The 27758-nt window shown below is 37.8% G+C and overlaps 2 protein-coding genes across 3 annotated transcripts; one reads left to right on the top strand and one right to left on the bottom strand.

The window, feature by feature from the left end:
• Nucleotides 1-706: 706 nt before the first annotated feature.
• On the top strand, nt 707-18574 carry LOC124153931 (sialin-like). Its single transcript, XM_046527340.1, has 10 exons — nt 707-1127; nt 9625-9818; nt 10712-10954; nt 11035-11122; nt 12163-12377; nt 13844-13993; nt 14352-14481; nt 15232-15387; nt 15806-15891; nt 18274-18574. Exons 1-10 carry the CDS (start codon nt 1103-1105, stop codon nt 18457-18459), a joined length of 1473 nt encoding a protein of 490 aa, XP_046383296.1. The 5' UTR covers nt 707-1102; the 3' UTR covers nt 18460-18574.
• On the bottom strand, nt 18511-27602 carry LOC124153932. Of its 2 annotated transcripts, XM_046527342.1 has the most exons (5): nt 27529-27547; nt 27303-27400; nt 26955-27204; nt 21189-21395; nt 18511-19001 (listed from the first exon to the last, which is right to left on the bottom strand). In XM_046527342.1, exons 2-5 carry the CDS (start codon nt 27392-27394, stop codon nt 18684-18686), a joined length of 867 nt encoding a protein of 288 aa, XP_046383298.1. In that variant the 5' UTR covers nt 27395-27400; nt 27529-27547; the 3' UTR covers nt 18511-18683. The 2 variants fall into 2 exon arrangements, with proteins under 2 accessions (XP_046383298.1, XP_046383297.1); XM_046527341.1 differs by having other exon boundaries at nt 27303-27602.
• Nucleotides 27603-27758: the final 156 nt, after the last annotated feature.

Below are 27758 nucleotides of genomic sequence, written 5' to 3'. Positions count from 1 at the left end.
TCCTTGGGGAAATCGTCATTGGTCGCCAAGTTTGTCGTTGGAAAAATCGTCAATTTTGATGTAAAAAAATGAACTAACTTTTGAAAAGTGTTTCCAATTTATATTTTTCATATAACTTCTTGAAGGTTGAATATGTAATTTTAATTTCAACCTTCAATAAGTTGGCATGTAATTTCCTATGATTTTCAGTTTCAAACATTACGGCAAGTCAAAGTTTTGTTTAAATAAATTATTTATTCATAATATGTTATCCTGAACGTCACCTTTATGCATGAAAACGCATCTAATAGGTTTGACTTCGATTGCGCGCCGGATTTAATCCATGGTTGCCGTCGCCGTTGCATAACCATGAATCATCGCACAGGAGAGTTCAGAGATCCTGCGGTCACCGCCGCTGGACCGTACTTAACATGGGATGTCAGCACGAGGGAAGCCTGAGTATCAAAAAAAAAGAGGTCGTGCATGAGGGAGGAGCATTTCCAAGCCTTTTCGAACACGGCACCGGAGAACACACGCGTCTGCGGACCGGCTCATCGGAAGTTGACACCGTACAAACGCGATAGATACCTACTCACCCCTTTGGGAGACCCGAACGTTACGTAACGTCGGTGGCGGGGAGAGTTACGACCGAGTGAAGGGGAAAGGGGCGGGAGGGGAGGAAGAAATGTAAGGCCTTGAAGAGAAGCAAATGTCCAAGATGCTCCCGAGAGCACTAAGGCGAAAGCACTGTCGTATTTCGGCAACCGTGACAGAAGGACGTCCAGAGGACTTACTGGTGTCGTTCGCTTCGGACTTGACAGTTTCCTCCGCGCGCAGGAAGACCGCAGGCAGATGGGTCCCGTCCGTTGCCGGCCCATCGCGCGCGCAGTCTCTAAGACACAGTGGCGTCCGCGGTCGGCGGCAGTGCCCGCGTTGTCGCGAGCTGCGTGAGGGAGAACCGCGCACAGTGAACGTCGGGATTCTACGCCGTCAGCCGAGGGTGACTTCTCTTCACAACTCATTGACCCTCGCACTTTGAGGACTGCGTGCTTGGATCTTTACAGTTCAATTTAATTTTATTTTCGCAATCTCGTTCGTGGGCAAGTGGTTGAAATCCGCAGACATGGGCCGCTTCAAGAAGTTGACAGGTAATTTACCATTGATTTTCTGTTTCAAATATTACCGGTAAGTCAAAGGATTGTTTTAATAAATTCTTTATTCAATTTCAACGTTTTTATTACCCCAATATGATTGCATAACTAAGGCAGATAAATTGCGTACCTAATTATTTCCCGCACTTCGTTATCAATTTCTTACCTATGCGAAATTTAGAGGATAGGTACTTAACGTGTCCGCCTCAAGGTGGGTGATGTCCTTGATGGAATTTTCGCACGAATTAACATCCATCGACGAGAGATGTAATCGCAAGGACTTCATGGGTGTCTATATAATTTAAGTATTTAACGAAGAACATTCACTCGTGACTCCGTAAAAATCTCCCGCTACCAATGCCGATTCAAACACACCCAAAATGTAAGAAAGATAAGGTCTTGAGTGTGCCCTTCAAATGAATTTTAAAGAGTGGGCTTAGCTATTTGAAAAAAAAACAAATTTTCGTAATCTCGTTTGGGTGAATGAAAGAGGCATCCACAGGCATATGCGCTTCAAATAGCTGACACATACTTGATAACTTCCTTCAAATATCTTAATCAATTGCGGAACTGATCACTGCACTTGTCACGAAATTTTTGTTTCCACGTTTCCATAAAAGCATTTCGAGAGACGAAAATTTAGAACGAATAATCAACACGGTATTGAATAATCACATCATCATTCACCTTATAATTTGTTTAATTTAGAACCATATTTTGCCAATTATATGAACAGTTTTCTGTCCCGAATTACGATTCAACAATTAATTTTTGGAACCAAAATGGATAGTTTAATTTGCCTCAAATTATACCAGAATATTTCCAAAAACCTCTAAATATATTCCAACAAGAACTTGATTAATTTTGCATGAGGCAATAAATCGAAAGGGTTCGGTTCGAGTCCAGGCGAATGATGTTTCTTCAGATAAATTTTTGGTTTATGGAGACAGAATTGTCTTTGATAATGAAAACAATCATGCAAAAGCTATTAAAAAGCAAGTAGAAGTTAATAGCTAATAACCATATTTTTCACGACCCGTTATAAATTCCACGACGTGTTTAATAACTTGGCGCGAAATCATTAAAAAGCCTGATTGATGACCCAGCCTTGATGAATGACTTTTTGCGGCATTTCCAGACACGCTTTCCTTTGAAAGGACCAAATAATCTTCTTCCTGATAACCCCTCATAAAGTTTTATCAAATCTTACAGTGGGGCGTTGGTTTTATGACTGCTATCCTTCAAATTTGGGTCTGATTTGCGACATTGATGAAAATTTTTCAAAACAAAATAATTACACGTCACTGAGAAGTTATTTTAATGCTTATTTCATGCTTTAAACGCGGAAGGCTCATGTAAAAATAAATGACTATAAACTTGTAAACGAATCGGAATGAAAATGAACATATTCAATTTCAAGTACTATCATTCAGACAATCAAGAAAGCCTCAAAAATAATTTCTCGTAGTACATGGTACAATTTCCTCAATTTAAAAATATTAGCAAGAGATTTTGCCAAAGAAAATGAAGAGTAAAACCTCCTTTAAATGAGTGAACATCCATCGGAGAATTCTAATATCACTACACGTCCAAAAATGTCCCATCCACGATTTTATAGATCTTCCTCACTTCTCCTCCATTGGTAATCGGAAAACTGATTTTGAAATTTTTCTACTATTTATCCAGCTTTTTTACTTTCAAGATACAAAAAAATCAAATTCTATGATTAGATGCCTGATTTTTATATCGTTCCCTTTCTATTCCGTCAAATCAGGAAAAACTATGATTTAATCACGGTTGCAATTAAATTAAAAATCCCGGTGAGATGAAAAGATGATAAACCGCACTTCACTCGAGTGATATGTTTACAATAGCATAGATTCGTATTTTTATTATAAAGGCAATATTTAGATCACGGAATATCTACCTTTATCTCCATCACATTTTATCAAGTTATATTCCATTAATTGCTTTATTCATTCTTCACAGCCATCAGTGGAAATTGAAATTTTTTAAATGATATACACCATCGCGCTGGGCTTATGAAAAATTAGAATGATTTAATGTCAGTCGAACTGAAGTTACGACGAGAATAAAGATACGGAAGTGATAATTAGATGAGATCTTACAAATTATAATCGGTATAAGAACACAACATACAACAGAAGATTGGAACAGTATCCTTGGGAAACGTGCCATATTAACATATTGCAAGCACGCACAATACCGTAACTGGCTCGTGGATCACTCATTCATCAGGTGTCCTATTCAGAAACAAAAACAGGTCGTTACGAGCTCAGAGAACTTTCGGAATCGGCGCGCGCTCAGAATAAATCTTTCGTTGGCCGTCCCCAACGCAACCCATCTGGAGTGATTGAACTGTGCGTCGATAGGGTTGGAAAGCATTGGACTGGAGATACCCTCTCGTGGCCGGGAGAAAATACACAGAATTTATGGATACAGTAAACAACTCAGCGTAATCTAGTAATAAAACTGGAAAAGACCCGGGCGATGCCAATAAATTCTTACTTAATTGTTCAATTTTCACTAATCTTCACAAATTCTAATTTCTTTTTCTAATTTTCTAACGTTCTAATTTTCACAAATCTTGCCTACGGTGGGAAACAATGCCGAAATTTTCAAATTAACACGTTTATTCTCCATTAGACACATTTTTACTCCATATGAGCTAGAAGGGCCCCCTAAATGGAAAAAAAATCGAGATACATATTTGGAGTGAAACGCTACCTTCAGAGGACTCTTAATTGTATTATAGTAAAAAAAACACATATATTAGATAAATAATGCATTCCTATGATCCATCTCGCACTAATATAATTAATTCACACTTTATTACAGGTCAGATATTATAAAAATTAACATCACTTTACCCACTTTCGTTACGGGTGTGGTTAATGGTAGATCTGACCGAAAATTCAAATAATGGATTATTATTTAGTACGAGTTTTCTTCTTCGCGTCTAAATATATTTGTAGACTTTTCCTTGGATTATAGCTCTCTGCTTTACTTTTGTTAATTAAAAATGCACGTATTAAATATATATACACATCGGAAATTTATTTTCCATTGACAAAACTTTCATCCAATTAGTTGATTGTAAAAAAAACAATTGCATGAAAACCTTAGATATTTTTTATGAGTAATAAAGGAAAAATAAACTTATAATCCAACAAATAATCTAAAGAAATTAGTATCATTATATTTAAAGGATGTCACAGTTTTGTCTCTCTAGATTAGGAATACGCATTTAAGCGCTGTCTGTGTTTCCCACAAATTTTAATTCAAAGCAAAATCGAAACATTTGTCCAGTTTGAATCCACAAGAAAATTTGCAAAGTATACTGTATCAAAGCAATATGTTCACCGAATTTAAGAATCACGGTTGAGTTATCGGAAACAAAAACTCTGCTCTGGTTTCCGAAAACTCAACGAATACAATTTTCATCATGAAATTTCATCATTTTTGTGCCTGTTTACATGTAACTGGCGATAGGTAAAATCATTATTTTTTAGTCGGACTAGAATTCTATATCTTATTCTCTAGCAAACTCTATTCTATAGCAAATTAAATAATGTACTACGTAAGAGCCGATATATCGGCCCGTCGCACTTTTCGCCCGAGCGGCAAAAGCCGATATATCGGCCCGCCGCACTAAAAGGGTAAAACAATGTGGCCAGGAGATAGATTTAGTCAAAAATAATTCTGTGCAAAAAAAAACGAACTGTCACTTATGAAAAATTAACTTGAGGTGAAATTTCATCAACATGGCACCAACGGAAGTTTTCGAAATTCAAGTTCAAAATCTCACAATTAACGAAATAATCTGTGATTACAGTTCATTCCCACTGTTTTAATTCACAGATTTCTCTATCACCTTTCCCGCTTGAGATGAAAAAAAAACGAAATGAATTTTATCTATTTTAATGAGCTACTGCTATTCAAGCACGTCTTCCTCAATACTAGCCCAATGCATTATTCATTATTCTCTCAGCACAAATGTTTTTCCAGAAATATCCCATTTTCATTTTTGAGTCCTTTAATGATCTCCCTTCGTCAAGTAGAACAAGGTATCTCACACGCTTTAAAACCTATAAAACTCGTTTTCCGAGAACGGCCCACGTGTTTTATACGTTCTTGACTCTAACCTCCTCCGATGTTTACCCCACAAGACTGTATGACTGAGGCATCCCGCCTCTATATTAGTCTCCGCGATAGCTTCGGTGCGGAATCTTCAATGAGCCCCCTTAGTTCAATCCTAACGAGATATATGGCACGCAACGTTCAAATGTATTACCATGAAAGTGGGGGAGAAAAGGACTTGTTATTCTTGAGACATGTACCATTTGCACATAAGGCATACACAACTAACCTCAGAAACGGAATTATGCATAAAATACTTAACCCTCTTAGTGTTATCCTTCTTCCTGGGGTACTGGCGAGAAATGCGGAAGGTATTTTCATAAAATGTAGCATCTAGGAAAAAAAACTATACGAAGGTATTTTATTACATATCCATAAGCAGTTTTTTATTATTGAGGATAAAATTATTAATATTGACAAAATAGTTTTAGGTTTACTATTATAAAATTTCAATGTAATAAGTTATAGCAAATTAAATAAGGTACTACGTAAGAGCCGATGTATCGGCCCGCCGCACTAAAAAGGTTAAATAAAAAAATCATTCATGATAAGAAATGCCTGACGCATACAAAAATTTGGTATAGTCACTTTTAGTCCCCATGAAAAATTACCCCATCATTAGAGGTATGAAAGTTTGCCTATGAAATTCTTCATCTCCCGTTTCAGGCGTAATATCAGAAAATGTAAGTCGGATTACCCATAAGTAGGTCGGACAACAGAGGTTTGGCGGCAAGATTTTTCGTGGAGCTTGGGACAGAATAAAAATAACTCTCCATAATATCAGGGCAGACCAAAACTCACCACTAGACGGAATTCTCGTCGATTTTTTCCAATTTATTTTAAAATAAGCAACATTTCTCACTTTTACCATCAGCTCTGCGCCCTAAAGTACCGTTTTTTTTAGATCTTACATGCATACGTTTGGATGAAAATCATACTCGAGACGCGTCTTTACTTGCCTTAAAAACTTAGGAAACCTGCAGCGACTGATTTTGCACAAAAAACTATAGCGTAACTCATAACACATTAATGGCATTGGAACCGGTTGTCCGATCATATATAATTGGTTCCTATCCGAGACAGTTTGCATTATTAAAGCAGCAAACATTTCCGGTTTTAAGACTTTATAATTAGTTTAATTTTAAATTTAAGCTATATTAATTAAGGGACCAAAAAGTAAAATTGACTCAAACTGTTAAAAAAAAAATTAATTGGACTAATTTTCACCGATTCACATAAAGAAGTTCAGAAATGAATGCTTCAGCAAAAATGGAATAAATTCCACTTAGAAGATATACCATAGCCGTAAAACAAGATGCTCGCGAAAGTCAGGTGTCAAAAGGATTTACAGTTCCAAAATAGCGGGAATAAAGATTAATGTTGTCACATTATCAGCTAGCATTAAAATTAGACATGAAAACGCTATTAAAGAATCACATACAGTCCTCATTATGGAGTTTACGTACACCTTTGAAGTTGAATCCGTGTATAATTTTCGTAATTATTTATTTTCGGAGATATAATTTTAAAAATGCTTTTGATAGAGGAATCCTTCAATTTTAAAGATGCAAAATAGCGCGCAGGTACGTTAACTAATATATGTTTTATTAAAAACTTTTTCCAGCATTTAAAACAATTTTTTCTTCAAAAAATGCATTTTGACATCAGTAATATTTTCAAATTTCCAATCATCCAGGCGCGAGTACTGGAGGACAACGAGGTAATCCGTTTTACTTTTATAATTACTCGTGTAATAATTGCATCTTAAACAGATTTTATCACAGAAGACTTAAATGCCAGAAGTTATCATTGCTCAAATAGACAATAATTACCATGGGAATCTACAAAAATATGATATTTTAAAAGGCAACGACCAAAGATAAAGAGATAGGCAAAATGTTTCACGAGTCGGTAGGCTAGAATTTCCTTTTCCAGCAGAATCGGCCTGGTGTCTTTTGTTATCCGATGAAATTGCATATTTCAAACAGAATTACCATGTGTCTAATCAGTTTCCTTCATAATAAAAGACAGATGAGTGATAACATTTTCCAAAAGAAAGACGTACAACTCTTACCATTATCTCTTAAGATTGGCACGGGTTTTACATGCCCTATCAGAGAATTTCGTCGGTAAAACGGCAGAAACTTTGGAAACGCGAGGGAGCCACGACGATTCCGCAACACGGTAATGAGCACTAGGCCCCTATTAGCCGAGGCAACCAGACGCGCCACCGGTGGCGCGTCCGGTGGAACTGGTCAGTCGTGGGGCATAGAATCAAATGAGTCCTATTAGCCGAGGCAACCAGACGCGCCACCAGACTTTCCACCGAAACCAGTCGCCTGAGCCCCGCAACCGCGCCTTCCACCTTGGGTTGCTCAGGCCCCTATTAGCCGAGGCAACCAGACGCGCCACCGGTGGCGCGTCTGGTTGCCTCGGCTAATAGGGGCCTAAACGTGATGTCATTGCATGATGTTATGGTAAATTTTTACGATAGAAAAACAGCTTTATAAAATAAATTTTTTAAACTGTTTTCAATTCGTAAATCAATTCAATTCGTACCTAGAACAATTATGGTCGATATACCCTGCGAAAACGTGGAGACGTAAGATGTGTTGCGTAAATACAGGGGTATTAGGGCGAAATTACCCCATAATATCATGTACCCCACACCCTCATGTAAGAAGCTTAACTTATTTTTTTGGAAATGGGAAATGGATTTAGGGAAAGAAATTTAAAAAAAAAAATCGGTAGATACAATATAATGTGTAAGATTAACGTGGTGGGTGAAAACAACGTAATTTCTCAGCTGGAGCTTGTTGATTGCATCGCTGTAGTGTCTTTTCTAACGTCACCGTTTAAAATTTAAAGACTCTGGAGGCCTGCAGATCCCGTATGTATGATGTGCATCCCGTTTTTTATGTGGACGAAAAATAGGATTGCGTGATACATCATAAAATGCGGCATGCTTCTCCAAAAATAAACCCTTCAATTAAATCCATCAAGTTGGCTTTAAAGTTGGAAGTAGTTAACGCATTCGATACAAGTAGAATATAATCAGGGGTGGATTTTAGTCATTGCTTGTGCAGGTTTTGCTCCTAGCTTGGATGTTTGGGAGGGATGCAATACTTCTGCCGCTTCCAGGGTTTCATGAAATTCTCCTTCGAGAAACGAATGGACATGGAACACACATGCGATACATGTGAGCACAGTACTTAGAACCAGTCACCTAAATGCTGGCACAGGAAAATTTCATTAATGATTACCATTTCACCAGTTGCACTTGAATTGTGAAGGGAGTCCCACCTCTTTTAAAATGCCACTTAATACAACAACTTAATATTCACAGAAATCCTTGTGTAGGCTCAGTGGTATGGCGAAGATTCAGTGGAGAGTTTTACAGTACATGCAACGTGTGTGTCCATCAGTCTAGACAACAGTTCCACTGGCATTGCAGCTGGCTTCTCTAGGCCACTAAAGTGCAGACCTCTTCAACCGTCTTTTCTACACATGCATTGGAGGCAGGCATCCCCTCATTGGTCCATATAGGTTCCAACAATTTGATCTTTGGATTTTTCTCTTTTATAGAAAAATCTTCCAAAATTTTTGTCACAACAATTACGGTTTTGCTAGTAGTGAGCCCTGGTCGCTTTCATAGCGGCAAGGGTATTCCCTATCCCACCCTTCATTCCTATCCCTACCCTGGGCTCCTATCACGGCGGCGCCTCCATCCTTTTTCCTTCCCTTCACCCCCCAGGTGCGCATACATATCAGTTGAATTGCTGGGTCCCCGCCCCGCTGCAGTGTAACCTCCCTAGAACCCCCCTTGGGTCATCGTACGTTGGTCCATATAAGAGGCAGGAGACTTCTCAAGGTGTTCGTGGATTTCATAATCTCTATAGCTTCCCTTGAAGCGATATGAGTGGGTGAGAAGCCAATAGGTAAAAGTGATATCTTTTTTCTTTGCAGTGTTAGGTATAGAAATTAGGTATAGAAAACAAACCAGATCTATTAGATATTTATAAGTGCGTTTCATTTTTCACTCAATGTAAGCACAGAACAGAGACTCACTCATATCCCATGGCAACCAAGTTTTTGTGAATTTATTCTAACAATTAACTTAACCCGACTCTGTTGAGAAAAATATCACTTGTACCCCTTGGCTTCTCAGCCTCACATATGAGAGTATGATGCTGTACATTTTTTCTACCACTGTCAATTGTAAAGCTACCTATATCCGTACACAGTTTTACTCTTGACCACAATGTCTACCATTGCATCCTCGATAGGGAGACAGGTATTTTACAGATTAATAAAATCACATTCTTTGTTTCAGGGGGAATTCCTGCTCGCCATGTCTTGTGTGTTCTCCTTTTCTTTGGATTTGCCCTGGCATTTATGATGAGAATAAACCTGAGCATTGCCATAGTTGCTATGGTAAAGGAGCAGCCAACAGAGAATTTATTTAATACGACCAGCAACAAATGCTTCAGGGATGAAGAGGAATTAGTCAATGGAACAGCAAAAAATGTAAGTATACATATTTTTCTAACAATTTGGGTTAATCCATTAGCTAAATGAATATGACTACACTAAAAATGGTTGCTCAAAAAATGATTCCCCTAGTTCATTTGATTTGTAAATATATCACCAAGTCTTGAACATAAGGGTTGCATCAATTCATTCTTCAGTAATCCTCCTTATCTGCCCTCAGAATGAAAATTGTATCTGAAATATGGAGGCAAAAATAGCTTCATTTATAAATGCATTCAGAATTACAATTCAAGAAATAAAAAACCCACACTACACAAGATGAAGAGAGGGCATATTAAATTCCCCAAAATACCTAACTCCCATGGTGCCATGAACATTTCAGCACTCTCGCATACAATTATAAGTAGTACATGTCTGACAAAATAAAAATGTCTGGACATCCTAAACAAAGATAAAAGTAGTGCAAAATCTGAATCAACATGAAAAATCCAAATAAAAGACATTGTTATGAATGAACAAACTATAGGACTTGAATCAGGGCTAGGGGGCACTTAAGGAGAACTAATGGGGTCAAGGTATGATGAGGGTCCAGAGCAACATGAATTCATCAGAAACACAGTGAAGCCTATATTTTAGGTTTTAAATTGTGGACTCTGCCAAAAGAAAATACATGTACTTCTAAAGCAGGAACCATCAACTTCTCTCTGTTACAACTTTGGTATTATGGTAGAGTATGCTAATCGAAAAAGACCTCTAGTACTTTACCCTTTAACATGTTCCTTATAATGATACATTTCATACTACGAGTTAAACGTGAAGCAATATTATATAAGTTGATCTATGACCTCTAAAAGGCATGACAAGCATATTCATTTGATTCATAAGGGTATGAGACTCATGTTCATCTCAGAACATTTTTTTTTTTTAAGGTTACCAGTGATGGTGAATTCGACTGGAATGAAATGCAGCAAGGTATAGTGTTTGGATCATTCTTTTGGGGATACCTACTCTCACAAGTACCTGGAGGGCGCTTGGCTGAAACAATGGGAATTAAGTTAGTGTTTGGAGCCGCTATCATTTCCAATGGAATACTTTGTATATTAATGCCTCTGTTGGCAAATCTTCATTGGTATTTAATACTTATTATTCGAGCAATTCAAGGAGTTGGTCAGGTGAGAGACTGCCATACAAGCATGAGTGATGTCCAACCCAGATATATTATCATTTTTTAATTTAACTTTTTATGCTAAAGGGGGTGCTGTTTCCTGCATTAAATGCAGCAGTCGGCCAATGGGTGCCACTAGAAGAGAGAGACCGTTTCATCTCCTTCGCAGTGCAAGGTCAGTCGCATGTGATTAAAAGAATGTTGTGTTGCACCACTAAGATCTGGCTTCCAAGAATCCCAGACTCATGCCTGACAATGTGATTGCATGTCAGTTACCTTCACGAGAGCCAACTTTTCCTGGTTTCCAAAATTCACAAACAGTGAAGGCATTGGCATCATATAACCATGCCCCAAAGCAGTTGCCTCTCGGGAAACTTGTGCATGATTGAATTGCGTGGTGTGCTGACTAACATTGCCATTAACGACAACGCGCAGTGGTATGGAGCATCCTAGCCAACCACTTTCCAGGATCCATGATCACACTGCTGCACATCACACAGCCACTGATGTATGGTTCTTGGAAACTACACCCTTTTTCCGAACTGACGGCGGCTGGGTGGAAAATAGCAAGTAGCCAATCAGAAGTGCTACCCCTTCCACCTCTGTTCCCCTCCATCCCCTTCCCTTCCCCCTCCATCTGGTCGACCAGCGTTGCCAGTCTTGGGAATATCGGTACTTTCGGGGGCCGCGGAAGATTCTCGGACGAACACTAAGCAATTCGGTTTGGTAACACTGCTAGCTGGAGAGCGATCTGCACTGCACAGAGTTTGGAGAGAGACTGCAGGCTCCTACACACTTTCTCCAGTCGCTCTTCTGTGATTGGCCAAAAGAGTGGGTGGGTTTCGAGCACGCTCAAGGTCAGCCGCCGTCAGTTCAGAAAAATGGTATAGGGCTTCATTGGGGTATGGTAACACTTGGGAAGGAGCTCACACTATGTCACATTTTCAGTAAAAGGACACCGACTATTGATTAAATCAGTTTTTAACACTACTATTATTACAGAATGAAAAAATTTTGAACACCACACTTGTATCCTCCAAACATACACTGCTCCGTATAGTATGTATTGATGTATTCCTATGCATGGCATTGGTATTATGACCTTAATATAACATTAAGATTGAGTAACATATTACATTAAATTTAAGCATAGAAAATCTACTTACTTTTAATTTATTGAATAATTTCAATTTCTCAAAAAAAAAAATGCAACAGGGGCAACACTGGGAACTGTCGCATCACTGCCACTTTGTGGAATAATTCTGACTTCCTTGGGATGGAGATCTGTGTTTTACATCAGTGGACTCTTGGCTCTATGCTGGGGAATACCATGGTTCTTTCTAGTCTATGATTCACCTTCAGTACATCCCCGGATGTCTATGAGCGAGAAAGAATACCTCAAGAGCAAAATGGCTCCAGCTTCAACAGAGGTAGGTTTAAATAGAACCTAACCCATTACATGACGGATACATATACATATGTATATGCATATACTTCTAAGAAATATATCCAACAGAAAAGGCTTAATTTACAGCATCGACAAATAAGATTATCCATCTTGCTTTGTCGTAATATTTCTGTATAAGGGGGCATCCATTAATTATGTTAGGTGTTTAGGGGGGGGAGGGAGTCAAGCCGATTGTCACCCATAATCATAGGGGGGAGAGGCAGCGTAAAATGTGATTCTAGACTATGATCTTAGTAATCTTAAATAATATTCTTAACTAATCTTAGATAAAAATTATAAAACAAATTATTTTTTTAATACATCCAATGTAATTAGAAGCATAGATTTACGTATACACCCTGAAAGTACATTCGCATCTTGAACTATCTCACGTGAGATTATAGGGAGGGGATCGAGCCAAATCTCAAGATAACTCATCAAGGGAGGCAGGGTAGAGACCAAAAATCGCCAAAATTACCTCACGTAATTAATGGATACCCCTAACTAATTATGATGATGCAAGATGTCTGTCAGAGAGTTTTCAGAATTCTTTAATTGCATTAAATATTCATTCCGCTATGCTTACGTAGAAGAAGAAAGAAATGCAGAAGTGTAAGGCAACAGACTTAATGGATGCTGAAGATACTGCGACACAACCAAAAATTTGGAGACCTAAGAAGTGTTGAAATGTTTTCAAATTGGCACAGTAGTATGAGAATATTGAGAAAAAAATCATTAGCTCTGTTGAAATCTAGTGTTATGTATTCAATATCTTTATCCATGTAATGTTTGATAGGCAAATATTTCAAATGCAATGTCTATGTGTCAAACAATACCATTCTGAATTCTTTTCGTGAATGCATGAAAATCTGCAAATGTGTTGAACATTAATTATGCCATTTTACTTTGATCCATTACAGTTCCTACGTGCTTCAATCGATTTCTCTACTTCATCTTTATTAAAATAATTCTATATTCTATAAAAAGCAGCAAATAGTATTAATGTTTGATTTTTACATTTTTGTTACTGTTTTCATGCGTGCAGAGCTGTTACTTCACATTTTTTACTCATGAAAAAGCAAATAACCTCTTAGTTATTATTTTCAATATAAATACATCCCAAATGGTAAGAAAATGCTTACACAAGCATCTGCAAATGACCTGCTTGCTAAGAAATTCAACAATTATAAGCTTGCTTCCATCCATGGAAATCTATAGAACTTGCATTATGTATATTGAATTGTAATAGCTACGGGCGGAAATGAAGAATGAAGTCTCAGACTTTTCTAGCATTGGGCAGTTTTGAAGATGCATTCTCATTTTGAAATATTTCCAAGGCAGTCACCGAGTATTCACCTTCTATTGCCCTTTTTACGTGCAGTGTAAAATCATCACAAACTAAGGGAATGAAAATATTAATAAAGGCAATAAATAACTCAAAATCCACAGACTACACCAATGCCATGGCGTGCGGCACTGACATCAATGCAATTTTGGCTTGGATGCATCCCTGCTCTCGGAAATGACTGGGGATTCCACACACTTCTTACGCTCGCTCCAAAATTCATGCAAGCAGCCCTTGGTTTTGATATAACCCAGGTATGAGAAATTTTTTTAATCTATACCATTCTGATTATTATTCCCACTAATAATTAGAGTCCACTTTCATTCCCCCTTCAAAAGACTGTAAAAACACCAATAATCTTGTCATCAGTGACGAAGTGGTAATAGCACTCAGCATGGATGGCCTAGAATTGAGTCTAGGTCAGAACAAATGATTTACAATTTACCTTGACTCATGTGTATCCATATAGGTTTGATCTTGACTTGATCCATATAGGTTTCTTACTATGAAGTCAATATAAGGTCACTTAAATAATCACACCAAGAACATTAGTAATGATGAAATAGCAAATAAAATAACAATAATCCCATGAATCCATATTCCTTATTTCAGAGCAGTTTTCTCTCTAGTTTGCCTTTCCTTTGCCAATATGGTTTTGCACTGATATATGGTTCTGTGATGGATGCGCTACTGGAGAGAAGATTTCCAGTGATTTGGGTCAGAAGAGTATCCATTATATTTTGTAAGTACAGTTACCTACTATATTCACACCGAAATACCTATATTTGTATACAATATTCACCAAAGCAATCAATATGTAAAAATGTACAAATATCGTTAAATAAAAAATTATTTTTTATCATATTATACATCATAGTGATAAAAATTTGTCAATAAATTCCACAAAAGGTACTGAAATCATGATGCAAGCATTTTTTGGATTGTAATGAAAATAATATTACATAGTTTGTAATTAGCTGTGTGATCGTCTCACGACTGAGATTTGAGTCAAAATCATTAAGACTGGTACTGGTACATAATGAAAGGATTAGTAGTTTCCACTCCACATACATGTTTACATACCTCATATAGTAAGTGATAACATTTTAAGGGATTTTCCAGCAATGCTTCCAATCCAAAATCAGAACTTGACTGCATGGAAGGCTAGTTTCATGCATACAAAAATTGATCAGCTCAACTTCAGTCAATATATATTCACCCTCGCAAGAAAAATCACAAAAAAATATTCTTGAAATTAAGTCCAATAACAACCAAACTGCAACTCAAAATTAGACAGGTTACCATAGATGATATGTAGTTCTTTTACTGATGCGAACATCTATTAAAAATTTTACACACCAAATTTTTTTAATAAAAAAGCTCAGAAAATTGGATACACAAAATATTTTACCATAATTTCCCTATCAATCACTATTAGGCTTAAAATACTGGAAAAATTATTATAAGATGTTAATTGAATCCTTTTACGCAGCTCACATCTTGCCTGCCCTTGGATTAATTGCCATTACAACAGTTGGCTGTAACGTTTCATTATCAGTGGCCATCTTGACTTTCTCTGTAAGCATGATAGGAGCCTTCTCATGTGGATACTTCCAAAATCCACTGGATGTTGCACCTAACTTTGCAGGTAAGTTATGAAGAGCATTGAAAATTACATTGCTTCAATTTTATCTCCTGTAGTCACCGTCTACAATGAGCATAAAATCATGAGATGTTTTTGATTAGGATAATGATGCTGAAATTTTTTTCTACTATAATTTTCATAATAATGCTCAGTTTACCTAATCAGAAACAATGACATACAAACAGCAATATGTATGTAATTGCTCTTTAGCGGAATATATTGCTTTATCAACCTAATAGGATACTTTATGAAGATTTTCAAAACACAATTATGTTAATCTTTTCAATATAATGATAGCCATGACTTTATTCTTAATTCAGTCATGGTTTTCTTCTTCTCTCCCATACCTTTCCCCATCTGATCAGAACAGTATCTTGTGACCAAAAAACATCAGTTGGTAAAATGAAATTTCTTTCAACAGGGTCGTTGACAGGCATTATGAATGGAGTTGGTGCATCCACAGGACTTTTCTCTACTCCTGTAGCAGGTGCTCTACTGTATACACAAGTAAGTAGACATATGTTCCAACATTTATTAGACAATGATTTGATGAGCTGCATTTCTTGAATGCTTGATATATTACACAGTTATGGACTTGCAGGTTAATTGGGTACAAATAGCAAGCAGGAGGTGTAGAATAATCACCAGGGTAAGAGAGTAGGGAAGGAGACCTCCCATAAACATTTCATCTAAAATAAAGTTGGATTATTTGACTACATAAAATGCTCTGGTACTTTTCCACCCATAAATTATTGATACCACTCTGTACATGAAAGAAAATCCAATTCTCATTATATAATTACAAAAAGGGAGGCAAGTGTTATCCCCAAATCATGTCAATGACACTGAAATGAAATCTAAAACTAACTACACATTGAACAATGATTCAGGACCTTCAGTCTTATGACCTAAACAGGCTATGTCAACTATAAATTAGACCCCTTGCTTACCAATAGGGCCACCATATGAATAATTCACTTGGCAATTTAACCCTTGGGCTGTGGGAATTCATGGTTTTAGCTGCCAGCCAGTGCAGAAAAGACCCCCTGTGCAGGAGGCACCCTCTGCCATGAGGGCTGGTTTGGTAGAGTTAAGCCCCTAAGCGACCCTTGTGGTGAGGGAAAGTGCCCAAGTGCAAGACATCCAGATAGCAATAAAAATTTTGGGTATGTGATGCAGTCACTTTGTAAAACATAAAAAAACGTTGTTGCACTCTAAGGGCGCCTTCACACTACGCTGCTGAGCGGCGCCGCTGAGCAGCGCTGCTCAGCAGCGCCAAAAAATGTACACGCCGCTCGGCAGCGCGTTTGCTGCGGCGCTGCTCAGCAGCGTGGTACCGCCGCAGAGCAGCGCCGCAGAAAATTATTCTAGGTTGGACTTCAGTGTTTGTCCAGTGTCGCAATGGACGTTGACCGAGATGTGTAGCTCCTTGCTCTGCTGATAGTGCGACGAAAGAAAACGAAAAAACAGAAGACTCCCATGCGTTCCTTTTGGCCACTCTGTCACTGTAGAAAGCATGGGAAGAATCCCGAAGCGCTGGTTGATTTTCAATACTTGTTATGAAGCGTTCAGCATTAATGCTATCTACACCTGTTTCCATTTTAATTAAAACGCGAGGCAGCGACAACTTCTCTCAGAACACTCGTGCATCAACTGGCGACCGACCGTACGACCTGGATGTGTCGACCAGACTGGTAAAATTTTCGCCTGACCTGGGTTTCCAAGTTATCTTGTCTAAAAACTGTTACAAAAGTGTTTATGCTACAAATTAGTTTCAATTTTTACTTATACATTTCTTGTGTTGTATGTTTCAAAAGAAAGAATTTGAAATGAAAGCATTTTCCAATTGTATACACTATACCCCCCAAAGTAACGTATCCTTGTTGCCCGACTTGACACCCTGACTGCCCCCCTCTGGCCAATATTCCTGGCTACGGCCCTGCATGCTGCGGCGCTGCTGTGGCGGCATAGTGTGAAGGGAAACAGAGCCGCTAGCGGTCGCCGCTGGTGGCTACTAGTAGCCGCTAGCAGCGGGTCGCGGCGCCGCGCGTTCTGCGGCGTAGTGTGAAGGCTCCCATTGCTCTCAATGTATTTCCATCTGCAGCGCCGCTCAGCGGCGTAGTGTGAAGGCGGCCTAAGGGTTAAAAGTTTGATTTTTTTACTGTGGCTGCTAATTTGCATGCAACCTCAAAAATTCCACTCATCCTGTCTTTTGCAATCAGTTATTGCAATTATTACTGTGTTATAAGACTGATTGTAGAGTAACCGGGATTTAAGTATAAAATCTTATATGATCAGCAAAAAAATGTAGCACGATAAATTTCCAGTGCCAGCTCACTTCACAATATGAATTGTTGGAGTGTGTGACTTTTATTGTTACTGCATTCATAGCATATATAGTGGCCCACTATATTAAATTCTATTATTAAATCCAACCCAAGAGCAAAAGATTAAAAAGTTAAGCTATAGCAATAAAATGAGGCACCATCTCAGGACCCACCTCGAAAAAACTACTTCCACCAATGCTTTTCTTGCCAATGTTTTGTTCCGACCTGAGCAGATCACAAGGAAAAAATTTGCACAGAAATTCATTTTGATAATCACTTTGAGTTTCTTTTGCAATGAAACATACTGTCGCCATGTAAAATTTTTCAAAAATCAAACATATTTTGTAAACAAATGCCTATTGAGACCATGCCATAATAACGAAGCCGTTCTTTTAGGAAGCTGAGATGAATATAAATTTCTGTGATAATGAAGATTTCATCAAAGAAATTCAGTTTCTTTCGCAAAAATCCTTACAAATGGGCAGATAATGCACCCATAAATGTCTTTTAACATAAATTCATATTCAGCACTTTCACAAACAAATTATCAATTTTTTCACAGGGTTCACCGGATGGTTGGCATTCTATTTTCTGGATAGCAGCTGCAATATACATAATTACAAGTCTGCCATATTTATTGTTTGCAACTGCCAAGGTACAGCCTTGGAACGGACGCAAGGATGAAAATGAAATGCATCCCATGCACTGTGATGGAGACAAAAAATCAAGAACATTCACTGAAGACTGAATGATATTATTTACCAATACAATATCAAAAGGAAAAATGATTGGAATGATATCAAGGGTCCACATTAACTTTTTTATTATTTTGTACAAATAAGATTAAATATTATCTCACTTAATTCATGTCCTATGTATGTAATTTTCAACTAACAGTTGATTGTTTTTAGCCAAAAAGAAATCATAATCTTAATGCAAGACCAATTTTCACTAAATGGGCTGAGTTTCAGATTATAAGCTACTTAAAAATTTTGATAATGGACTCTCAGAACTGGGACTAGCTTTGGAAAACATATCACCCATTTTATTGCTGTTAATTAGCTTATTTAAGGCACCTCTTGGAGATGAACTATCAGTCTTTTTGGTAGACCTTGGCATACTGATATTCTTCAAGCTTGGTGATTCACTCTTTCTTTTCTGATTCATCCTGGAGATCATAAACTCTTTTCGAAAAGGAGTGCTTGTTTCAACAACACTCCTAGAAGACATAGGAGTGATAGGTGGGCTTTCATTTCTCAATCTATCAACACTGGGAGAGCCAGCTCCTTTCTGCAGGAATAAAATTGAAAACAAACAAAAGTTATTAAAAGTAAAGGCTTGTTTTTCAAACACATTCATTCTGTGACACAAATGCTTATCAAATTATTTCTTTTATGATGAAATCATCCACAGATTAATGCCTTCTTATTCCGACTACTTAAAGAAATTTTATGAAGAGAAAATAACTAATTGCATTGGAGATATAAATCAACACCAACAGTAACATCAATCACAGCCCCTAAAAACTCTTTACAATCCTACAGCTTTCAATCTAAATGTATTCCTCATATTTATCTGATAATCAGGACAACACTTGAATGGAAAGAAAATTAATGCATTTAAAAATGATATGTACCAGAATAGTTAATTAAAATGAGATCCAAGAAGATAAATTTTAGAAAAATGAAAAAAAACCAAGAGTGAGAGTGATTCTTCTTCTTGAAAGACCAGATACTCACATCTCACGATTACAACCGTACAATAAAAAAAATATCCTTTTCAGTTTCACTCAAATGCATTATTGCTGTTAAAAATAACTCTGAAAGAAAATCTTTTGATTCTCAAAAGAAGGAGGAATATTAATTTCTAAAATATGTAATAATAGGGGTGCCGCAGGGAATTAAGTATAAGGGGTTTTTTTTAGGCAAAACAAATATTGGCGTTGTTGACTTCCCACCAGGGTAAGCGGGAGGTGCAGCGGCACTCCCCCAGAAAACTATTAAAATAAATGGTCCAAAATGGTGAGTTTCAGGACTGTATGCATAATGTGATGTTTTGCTTGTGAGTCATCCCTCCCCTTAATATAACTTACAAAATTTTTCACATTAAAATATTTTTATTTAAAAAAATTTCTCTAAGCTCTGGGGAGGGGGGTTTATACCCTGACACCCCCTTGCTGCCCCACTTCTAATAATATTTATAGAGTACCAAACTCATGCTTAATATTAATACATTTCAGATGCTTGATAACCCCCCATACAAAAAAATCTGTGCTATGACTGCACTAAATTTGCACTTTAACTGGACTAAACCCTGTGTTTAGCACAGTTACAGTACACTTTTCTGTGCTAGACTGTACTATGGCAGCTGGAATTTGAGAAGAACTGTATTGTAACAGTGCTGAATCACTGTGCTGGAACTGTGCTAGAGCTCCGCCTGCACTGTGACTGGGCTGGGTAACATGACTGGAACTGCACTAAGGCTAAAACTGCACTGTGGCAGGGCTGGATAACATGACTTGAACTGTACTGTGACTCAAACTGCACTGTGACTGGGCTGGGTAACATGACTGGAACTGCACTAAGGCACAAACTGCACTCTGACAGGGCTGGATAACATGATTGAAACTGCACTCAGGCTCCAACTGCACCGTGACGGGGCTGGATAACATGACTGGAACTGTACTGTGACTGGGATGGGTAACATGACTGAAACTGTCAAACTGGACTGCAATAGGGCTGGATGGTTACTTTTACCAGCCATTGATGGAAGAAAATATTTACTATATCATTTCATAATATGGTTAATTATCATTTCCATACGATAAAATGAATGCATAAAATATTTAAAAATTGTATGTTGACATTACTATGGCAATGCATAACTCCAACTTGCTTATTATTTTGGTAAACTAGGATCAAAAGAACAACTTCCGCAGATACTCCGCCATCTTTGCTGCACAGCATTTGTGTTGTATCATTATTTGTTAACATGATCTCATCCTATGAATTCTATGCTATTTGATAGATACGTCAATATACGATCGACTCTAAGAACGCGAAGAAGTGAACGTTACATCACTCTGACTGTGCTATGGCAACTGCACTGTGACTGTGCTATAACTGTACTACGATGTTTCAATTTAAGTGCAGTTTAAGTAGAGTCACAGTACAGTCCCTTTAGCACAGTTACAGTGCAGCTTTAGTACAGTTGCAGCAAGATTTTTTTGTATGGGCCATCAAGAAATAATTGCATTATGTAATGATTCGTTAAATACATAATTTAGTAGTGGATGTAACTAGAGGCCACACCTGACAAACAATACCTGATTAATTTGATATCAGTAACCAGAGAGGAGATATCTTCTTAGGATGATTGCATACTTACTTTCCTGAAGGGCATTTCCCCAGAGTTTAAGAAATATAAGCTACTTTATTGATAAACTACTTATATACTTATATCATTTGTTTAAAGTACCTTGTGCTTTCCACTAAACTTTTCCTTCAAATGAAAATTTGGTGGAATTATTAGACCTGCAGTTGGATCTTTGGATTGCCTTTTCTTTTTCTTCCTTATATCAGTGGGTACTTCCTCTAAAGAATTATTGATTTTTTTCAAAACGCTTTTTTCTGGCTTGAAAGTATCTAATTTTGTTTCCTTTTTGCAAATTCCACAAGTAATAACCTAGAATAAAAATGTTGAAATCAATCAAAACTTCAATACCTGCCTGGTATTAAATGCCAAACAGGGCCAAGAACACTAAGTTAAATGGAAATACAGTAAATTCCGGTTATTACGCGCCTCACTTTACCGCGGTTTCGGATATACCGCGGGTCTCACCATGTCCCCCGAGATGATAACATTGACCTTTTTTTTTGAGGTAGGTAACTTTGTGGCGAATTTTATCTCGGCGTGACTACCGACGCGTCGCAACTTCAAGCGACTGTATTAACGCGGTTGGCGACGTATTCCATACATTGTTTCGTAGCCATAAAAAAAACTCGGTAATGCCTGATCGGTCATTGTGTCTTGCGAACTCGAGCTGAAAAGTGTGTTGCACGGCTATAATAATTTTCGAGATTCTGGGAGATTGAGATAATTCTCATTCGTACGTTCGCACCGCGGCGCTCAAACCAAGGTAGGTACTCAATGCTCACAGGCTTCGAGCATTTAATAATGAATGGGCTGTTTTACCTTTGTCTTAATATGAATATGAAAATTACTTTTTTACGAAAATTTTCATTGATTTTAGGGTTAAAACGATGTCTGCCAAAAGGAAAACTTACACAATAAAAGAAAAGTTGGGCATAATCGACAGAGTGAAACGCGGTGATTCAAAATCAAGTTTATTCAGGGAGTTTGGTTTTCCTGAAGGAACTATTCGTGGTTGGATGAAAGAAGAAGTTAAATTACGATCATTCGTTGATCAAGTGGATGACGAAATAGGACTTGATAGAAAAAAGGCCAGATTGAGTGCTGCTGGTGATGTGGATGAATGTTTGTTCACGTGGTTTGTTCAGAAGCGCAGTGAAGGTGTTCCATTATCTGGTCCACTTTTACAAGCACAGGCAATTAAATTAAATAAACAAATAGGTGGTGCTCATGATTTTGTTGCTTCTGCTGGCTGGCTATCGAGGTGGAAAATTCGCCACGGGGTAGCGCAAGTTAACATGCAAGGAGAATCTCGTTCCAGTGACAGTGAAGCAGCTAGAGAATTCTGTGGGACTTTACGCAAGATGATTGATGAGGGTGAGTACACTGAAGAGCAATTGAATAACTGCGATGAAACCGCTCTCTACTACAGATTGCTTCCTACAAAATCACTTGATATTAAGAAGTCGGCAAATAAATCCGGAATAAAAATGAGCAAAGAAAGAGTGACTTTATTACTGTGCGCGAACAAATCAGGAAGTCACAAGTTAAAACCTCTGTGCATTGGTAAAAATCGAAGTCCTCGGTGCTTCAAGCACGTTAATATGACAGCACTACCCATAAATTACAAAAACAGTCAGAATGCCTGGATGACTCGAGACATTTTTTTATCTTGGTTCAATGAGGATTTTGTTCCATCGGTTAAGAGCCACTTAAGATCAAAAAAGTTAGAAGAGAAGGCTCTACTTCTGTTAGATAACTGTCCGGCCCATCCGTCTTCTGAGCTCTTGATATCGAGGGATGGCAAAATAGTGGCTTCGTTTTTACCAAAAAATACGACAGCTCTTATTCAGCCCATGGATCAAGGGATAATTAGAGCATTTAAAGCCCATTATCGGCGGGAATTGCTCACTAGTGTCATAAATTCAGAACTGCAGGTACAAGAATATCTGAAAACAGTCACCCTGAAGAATATGGCTTATAATATTGGATTGGCATGGAAGAAAATAACTTCAGCTACAATCCTAAATTGCTGGTCAAAGTGCGAGTATACAGCAGGCGATGGCATGGAAGACGAAGACGAGTTTTTGGGTTTCACGGAAGAGGACGCACGTGAAGCTTCAGATGTTCTTTCTAATAAACTATTTGTGAGTGATCTCGAGGCCTGGGTTCGCGAAGACGAGGAAACTCCTGTATCTGCTTATAAGAGTGACGAAGAAATTGTGGCTGCAGTCCAGAGCCGCGCAAAAACAGCTGCATCATCGGAAGATGAGAGCGAGAATGAAGAAAACGAATGTGAGGTCGAGATGCCAAAAATTGGCCATTTATTACATAATATTAGTGAATTGATGAATTGGTTGGAGGGACAAAGTGATTGCGATAGTATTCATCTGTTGCACTTGCAAAGCATAAAAAATTACGTGACAAAGAAAAGCCATCAACTATCGCGGCAAAAGAAAATATCCGAGTATTTTAGTAACTCCCGTTAAAGTAGAGCATCTAAATCATAAAATAAATATTTTAATAATGTATTACGCAAATAAATTGGCTATAAAAATTACCTTTAAGGGTTTTTTTTAGAGATGGGTCGAATAGCAGATTTCTCGAATTCGAATATCGAATTCGAATATTAAATCATTGCTCGAATATTCGAATACCTCGAATTTCGAATACCTCGAATACTAAATGATGAATGCTGGATTATTTGACTCGGTTGCCTATGCAGCAGGCAACACAAGATTTTGGGGAGTAATTTTGATTTCCTTTAAATGATTCGAACAGGAATTTAGCTGATTAATGAATATTTTAATTTTATGGAAACAATTGATGGGCATATAATTAATTCAACTAACATCGCTTTGCCCCCACTCCTGCTGCCAAGTGCTAGCTGACAATCTGAGGCATTTTGCAAAATACAAGCTCTTTTCCACTGGATTTTCTTCAATTATTTTCAGTCCATCTTTCGGAGTTCTCACGAGATAAGAAGATGAATTGGAATTGCTATCAGGGAGAAAACAAATATTCTGAGAAAATATCCCTTCGTCTGTGACTGTAACAATAAATATTTATAGCACCACTCATAAATTGTAACTTGATATATGTATGTTTTCGGAAAAAAATACCTCATCAACTTCGGAGAAGCTCTGCTGCTCATATCGAGTTTCGCCAGAATGCTAAGTCTCCGTCGTATTTTGACATTTATTTCTTTGCGTAAAATGCTTAAATAAACTCAGAAATTCGTCGTGTTTGGTCTTAATCTTTTTGAAATTACGCGCACATTACTAATATTTCAATGCAATAAAGGTGTAACATCAATTGACGAAAGTCATTCTTAGACACCTTTTGTGCTAATAGATGACTCATGCAGCGGTTGACCTCCGCAGAAATGGGGAACTTCGAAGCTGGTAGGAAAAAAAAGGTCAGTGGGGGAGAAAAGGGAGGGCCCGAAACACGTTTCTATTGTTCTCGTGTAACTTGGTATTTTTTTCGAAGCCAAGGTCTTCGTAATATGATCCCTGCGCGAGCAGTGACCTTTTTTTTTTGAAGAAGAGGAAAGCCTCAGAGGGGGGCTAGTGCTGAATGGAGAGGGATACCGGATCTTGGGAAATGCGCTAATGTAAGTATCCCGCGGTACTCACACAGCAGTTGACCTCCAGAAATGGGTAACTTCGAAGCAGGTAGCCAGAAAAAGGTCAGTGGGTGAGAAAAGGGGGGAGGGCGTGAAACACGTTTTTATTGTTCTCGTAACTCGATATTTTTTTCGGAGCAGGGGTCTTCGTAATGCGATCCCTGCGCGAGCTGGGACCTTTTGTTTGATTTCGGAGAAGAGGAAAGCTTCAGAGTGGTTGAGGCAAGTGCTGAATGGAGGGGGATAGCGGATCGTGGGAAATGCCCTAAGGTTGCTATCCCACGGCACTGAGGTTCTCCTGGTGGGGGGAATCGGGGATTTTCGGATTTTTTCACCCGACCATTTTCGGTTCCCCTCGTCGAACTCTTTTCACCGCTAAAATCCACGAATTTGATGTAATTCGTCAACTTGCGTAAAACGGCGCTGCGAGCACTAAATGACTACAGATCTCTACATTTTTCCGAGTCAACTACCAACGACGTACGTGCGACAGTGTATGACGCGAAATTCAAAGTATTCGAGGTATTCGAGGCGGTACTTTTCGCATAACTATTCGAAACCTCGAATATCGAATACTTTCTAATATTCGAGGTATTCGAGTATTCGCGGATACTATTCGCACATCTCTAGTTTTTTTATTGCTTCCCACGTATTTCCCGTTATAACGCGGTTGTCCGATAACGCGGGTGTAAACTATGTCCCCCTAGACCCGCGTTATAACCGAATTTTACTGTATTAATTCCACGACCCTAATTTTCCATAATTATTTCACTGATAAAAACGAAAAGCAACTGAATTTACACTATTCATTTCATAGTCTCTGAAATCAATTCAAAATATGAGCAATCTTCTCAATGAAATGAAACCCAGAGAAATAACAAAGGCAATATTGGCCTAAATTTTCAGCAACGTACTAATTCCAGCAAAGTTCATTTCTATTTGTTTGATTTTATTAACTTTAAGGGAAAATTTTACTCAACTCTGAACAAAGTTACATCTGGATCATCACTACAAATACATAAAAGGATTTCAAATAAAAGACAATAAAAAACAAAGAAAACAATAACAACTTGCATCCAGCACAACTGGTCAAAGGCCAATACATATGCTGGCGTGAGGAGAAAACAAATAATAGATGAGAGATGCAACAAAATGACAATGATAACTCCAATGAGCAATCAATTCTATGCTCAATTAGTAAAGTGGATTCCTTGGTAATTTTACATTTGATAAGAAACAAGAAGTCCTACATGAAATTTTACAGCTACCAAGCCTAATCGGTAACTACAGTATTTGAGAGATTCATTTCATATGAGAATGCTAAAGGAAAGTTCTGCCATAGTTGCCCAGAATAGGGTGGTATCTGCTTGTGATCAGAAACCTACGAACCATTAGCATTCAATTTTTTTACCACCCATAGTGTGCTAAAAGCTTTTGATTGCAGTAGCAGTACATTTGCTGGTATTGGTTAGTATGACCTGAATAATTTCAATAGTTTCAAGATTCTTTGTATGAGTTAAAATATTTGGAAGAACACAGAGGATAGTTTAAACCATGAATGGACACATAATTCCAAAAGGAAAGATCTTAGTAGCTGCGAGCTAGAGGGAAGATGCGTTTAGTGGCTCCACCATTGAAATTGTCCAAATTATGTTACAATCAGGTATGGAGAGTGACTATGAACGCATGAAAATGGAATCCCAGAATGGAAGATATCTTAAGAACTATTGCCTGTAATAGATACACATTTTCTTACAAAGGAGCAATAGATTGTCATTTAATAACTGGTTTCTGAAAGTTATTCCCCACCATATCGGCTACTTGCTCATGACCAAATTTGAAGGTGGAAATAGAAGAAATCCCAGATGATTATAGAATACTTTAAATATTACTTGTAACTCAAACGTTCTTGCCTCATTAAACATATATCCCTTTCATCCTACTTTTTTGGCAACGTATTCTTTTGTCTAGGGACCGCTCTCAAGTCTTTCGCAATAGTGGTTCCCACATGTGGGTGGTATGAAACACAACAACAAGCGGTAGAAAACAGCAAGGGTACAAAAGCACAACTGACAACACCAAAACGTTCAAAAAAAAATTTTTCAGAATAATTTATGAAAAACGTTAATTTTACCGGGAGAAGCACTCTAATGAGCAGTAATTATAGACACGAGGAGCAGCCTGGAGATAAGAAGTGATATAACACATATAAACAATGCTTCTTTTAAGACATAAATACTTACTAATATATTTTTCCTTCGCGCATACTTCATAGCCAAACCAAGCTCAAATTTTCTGAGAGAGCTTGGATTATTAGCGTAGCGAGAAACAATTCTCTCAATAGACTTCGGTCGCTTTTTTTCTGGAAGAACTTTCACAGAAAAAAAACCATGTTTCCAAATATTCGAGCAATGTTGACACATAGAAGACTTCTGGGTAATCTTCGTGGGTATTTGAGCATCGCCTACCCTGTCCAAAGTTCTACATACTGACCTAGTGATCAGGGAAAAGAGAAATATTTTCACCGCAAGCGCTTTATTACACGTTCAGCATCTCACAGTCTATAATGACTTAACTTTAAGAGTACTTACATTAAGTGACAGCGTAAAATATGGCTATCTAGTTGACTTCCTGGTATTAAAGCCATGGCTTTCCACAAGTATTCAATCTGAGCAGACTCCATTCTTAACTAGAGCAGTTAAAGAAGCAAGAAAAAACTGAAAAATTCCCATTCAAAAATATAGGAACAATCAAGATCAAGCAGTATTTTCTTTAAATTAAGGAACCAAGGACCACAATATGCAAAAACTTGTCAACATCTTAAAAATTGTCAAGCAAACTCCGTCTTGCACGTTTGTTTACAAATTCGCAATGCGCTCGACAAATGCGTATCGTCCACGCATCCGTAATATAAACAGCATAATAACGATTTCATAAAGCGCGTGTACAAATTGAAAAATGCGATGAACCAAATGATTAGAATGCTCGAATTATCATCAAATTTTGCTTGACTAAAAGAAAAAATATCATCTACGTGTACATCAATA

The sequence above is a fragment of the Ischnura elegans genome, chromosome 2 (assembly GCF_921293095.1).
Source record: "Ischnura elegans chromosome 2, ioIscEleg1.1, whole genome shotgun sequence".
Lineage (NCBI taxonomy): Eukaryota > Metazoa > Arthropoda > Insecta > Odonata > Coenagrionidae > Ischnura > Ischnura elegans.
The sequence above is the reverse complement of the archived record's forward strand: the minus strand, read 5'-3'. Positions and strand labels throughout refer to the sequence as shown.